The sequence below is a fragment of the Emiliania huxleyi genome (genome assembly GCF_000372725.1).
Source record: "Emiliania huxleyi CCMP1516 chromosome Unknown EMIHUscaffold_15, whole genome shotgun sequence".
Lineage (NCBI taxonomy): Eukaryota > Haptophyta > Isochrysidales > Noelaerhabdaceae > Emiliania > Emiliania huxleyi.
The window spans coordinates 227,446-230,541 of record NW_005201092.1 but is presented as its reverse complement, the minus strand read 5'-3'; the positions used below and the strand labels follow the sequence as shown (position 1 = coordinate 230,541).

At 68.7% G+C, this 3,096-nt stretch overlaps 1 protein-coding gene across 1 annotated transcript in view; it reads left to right on the top strand.

Moving 5' to 3' along the window:
- The window catches only part of EMIHUDRAFT_449289 (hypothetical protein), a gene marked incomplete at both ends in the record, with an annotated part of 8,217 nt that overhangs the window by 1,532 nt on the left and 3,589 nt on the right, over window positions 1-3,096 (top strand). Inside the window, 7 exons of the mRNA XM_005786561.1 lie at window positions 72-170; window positions 345-436; window positions 832-869; window positions 1,005-1,219; window positions 1,417-1,572; window positions 2,011-2,547; window positions 2,683-2,972. Coding sequence (XP_005786618.1) covers window positions 72-170; window positions 345-436; window positions 832-869; window positions 1,005-1,219; window positions 1,417-1,572; window positions 2,011-2,547; window positions 2,683-2,972 — 1,427 coding nt within the window. The remainder of the gene's footprint in view (window positions 1-71; window positions 171-344; window positions 437-831; window positions 870-1,004; window positions 1,220-1,416; window positions 1,573-2,010; window positions 2,548-2,682; window positions 2,973-3,096) is intronic.

The window sequence follows — 3,096 nt, the reverse complement described above, 5'->3', positions numbered from 1 at the left end:
GCGGGGCCGTCTTCGCTGCCGCGGGCAAAGCGGCGGGCGGCACGACGGCCGACAGCGCCACTGCGGCGGAGGCGTGCCGGCGGTACGAGATTGCAGCGTCTCTGCACGGTCCGTACCGGCTCGCGCCCGACGCGCCTCCGCCGGGGTGCGGGTGCGTGTGGCGCGGCGCGGTCTCGCTGGACGGCGCGCTGCCCGTCGGCGCCGGCGCGGGTGGGGTAGCGGTGGCGGCGGCGGGGCCGCGGGGGACGGCGGCGGGCGGGCGTGTCGATGAGGCGGCCGCGGAGGCGGCGTGGGGTGCGGGCGAGCTCGGTGTTTGGTGGCGGGCCGGCGTGGTGAGCGGCGAGGCGGAGGTGTCGCTGCGCGCGGACTTGGAGGGCGCGGCGCTGTGGAGCGCCGAGAGGCCGTTTCTGTACACGCTCGTCCTCGAGCTGAGGGAGTACGGCGGAGGCGGAGGAGGAGGCGGAGGAGGAGGAGGAGGCGGAGGAGGAGGAGGAGGCGGAGGAGGAGGAGGAGGAGGAGGAGGCGGAGGAGGAGGCGGAGGAGGAGGAGGAGGAGGAGGCGGAGGTGGAGGCGGAGGCGGAGGAGGCGGAGGCGGAGGCGGAGGCTACACGGTGGTCGATGTGGAGTCGTGCCGCCTCGGCCTCCGGCAGGTTGGCATGGTGGAGGCGGGCGGCGCGCGGCTGCTCGCCGTCAACGGCTTGCCGCCCTAGAAGCGGAATATCTCCCCATAGCTCCCCCCGTATCTCCCCATATCTCCCGAGCGGGAGCAGCGGGCCCTAGAAGCGGAGTATCTCCCCGTATCTCCCCCCGTATCTCCCCATCTCTCCCGAGCGGGGGCAGCGGGCCCTGGAAGCAGAATACGCGTTCAGGTCTTCCGGCCAGCGCTCGAGAGGACACGGATTCCGCTGGATTCCGCCGTCTTCCGCTGTATCCACTGTGTTTGTGTCGCTCGTATTCACAGCACGCTGTGAACACTCTGCACAGTACCGCCCTCCCGCCCCGAGGGCTGGCGCATTCCGCATCTGTAGACTCGCCGCTGACCCTGCGCGGCGTCAACCGGCACGACCACTCCGCCGAGGGCGGCAAGGCGGTGGAGTGGGGTGAGATGCTCTCCGACGCCCTGACGATGAAGCGGCACAACTTTAACGCGGTGCGCACCGCGCACTACCCCAACGCCACGGCCTGGTACGAGCTGTGCGACGCGGTCGGGCTGTGGGTGGTGGACGAGGCGCGACCGCCTAATTAGCTGGCTGAGCAACCAACTACTCATTGTTTACTAGCTGTGGCTGGTGGACGAGGGAGACGTCTAACCATCTCCTTAGCTACTTCACTTTCATTATTAATCTCTCTGCGGGTGGTTGACCAGGCCGAGACGCAATCAACTAATTATCAAATTCGATGAATTGATCAATTCAGGCAAACATCGAGACGCACGGCTTCCTCGCGAGCGGCGACGAGGGCATCCTCGCCAAGACGCCCTCGTGGCGGCTCGCCTTCCTCGCGCGGTTCGCGCGCATGGTGCAGCGCGACAAGAACCACCCGTGCGTCATCGTCTGGTCGCTCGGCAACGAGGCGGGCACACACAGACACACACACACGCACACACACAGACACAGAGACACACAGACACACACACACACACACACACACACACACTCACACACACACACACACACACACACACACACACACACACACACACACACACACACACACACACACACACACACACACACACACTCACACACGCACACACTCTCTCTCTCTCTCTCTCTCTCTCTCTCTCTCTCTCTCTCTCTCTCTCTCTCTCTCTCTCTCTCTCCTCACACACACACACACACACACACACACACACACACACACAGAGAGAGACCTCATCCGCGCGCATCCGGCCTTGCACTTTGAATGCCGGAGGCCTCCTGTCGCCTAGACGTGGAGTCGCGAGGGTCGCCTAACCCTTGCCCCACCACCTCATGGAGAAGTGTGCCTGACCTCACCTCGCCTTACGAGGCGGGCTACGGCGAGGCGCACGAGCTGATGGCGGCGTGGGCGAGGAGGGAGGAGCCGTCGCGGCTGCTGCAGTACGAGAGCTGCGGCGGCCTCGCGCCCACGGACATCCTCTGCCCGATGTACCCCACGGTGGAGCAGTACCGCCGTATGGACACCCTGCCCGGCCAGCTCGGCTCCTCGTCGGTCAACGGGAACGGCTCGCCCACGCGCACGTGGCCCGCGCGCGCCGACGGGTTCGCGGCGTCGCGGCCGCTCATCCCTTGCGAGTTTGCGCACGCGATGGGCAACTCGACGGGCAACTTCGCCGAGTGGTGGGAGGAGTTCCGCCGCGCGTCGCACGGGCAGGGCGGCTTCGTGTGGGACTGGATCGACCAGGGGCTTGCGCGGGTCGACGTGCGGAGCGGCCGCACGTACTACGCGTACGGAGGCGACTTTGGAGAGGCGACGCACGACGGAGACTTCAACATCAACGGGCTGTGCTTCCCCGACCGGAGGCCGCACCCCGCGCTCGAGGAAGTCAAGCACGTGCAGCGGCCGGTCGCCCTCTCCCTCGTCAGCTGGGACTACTCCCCTCGCGAGCACGGCGCGGCGCCGGGCGGCGGCGCGGCGCCGGGCGGCGGCGCGGCGCTGGGCGGCGCGGCGCGCCTCCTGCGCGCCCGGCTGCGGGTCGAGAACCGGTACGATTTCGTGCTTCTGGGAGGGGTGCGGGTGCGGCACCGGCTCGAGGTCGACGGAGCGCTGGTGGGAGAGACGGCGCCGGCGCCGCTGCCCGCGCCGGTGCCTCCGCACTGCAGCGCCATCTTTGACGCCGCGGTCGAGCTGAGCTGGGAGCACCGCAGCGGCCCGGCTGCCGCCTCGCGTCGCAACCCGATGCTGCCTCGCGAGGCCTTCCTCTCTGTCGAGGTGAGCGTGGCCGCTCCCTCCGCCTGGGCGCCCGCCGGCTTTGTCATCGCCACGGAGCAGTTCTCCCTCTCGCCGCCGCCGCCGCCCGCCGCCGCTTGCCTTGTTAGAACCGGCGGTGACGGCAGCGCCCACGGCGCCGTGGCGTCGCCCGACGACGCTGCCGCCTTCGCAGCGCCGGCTGCA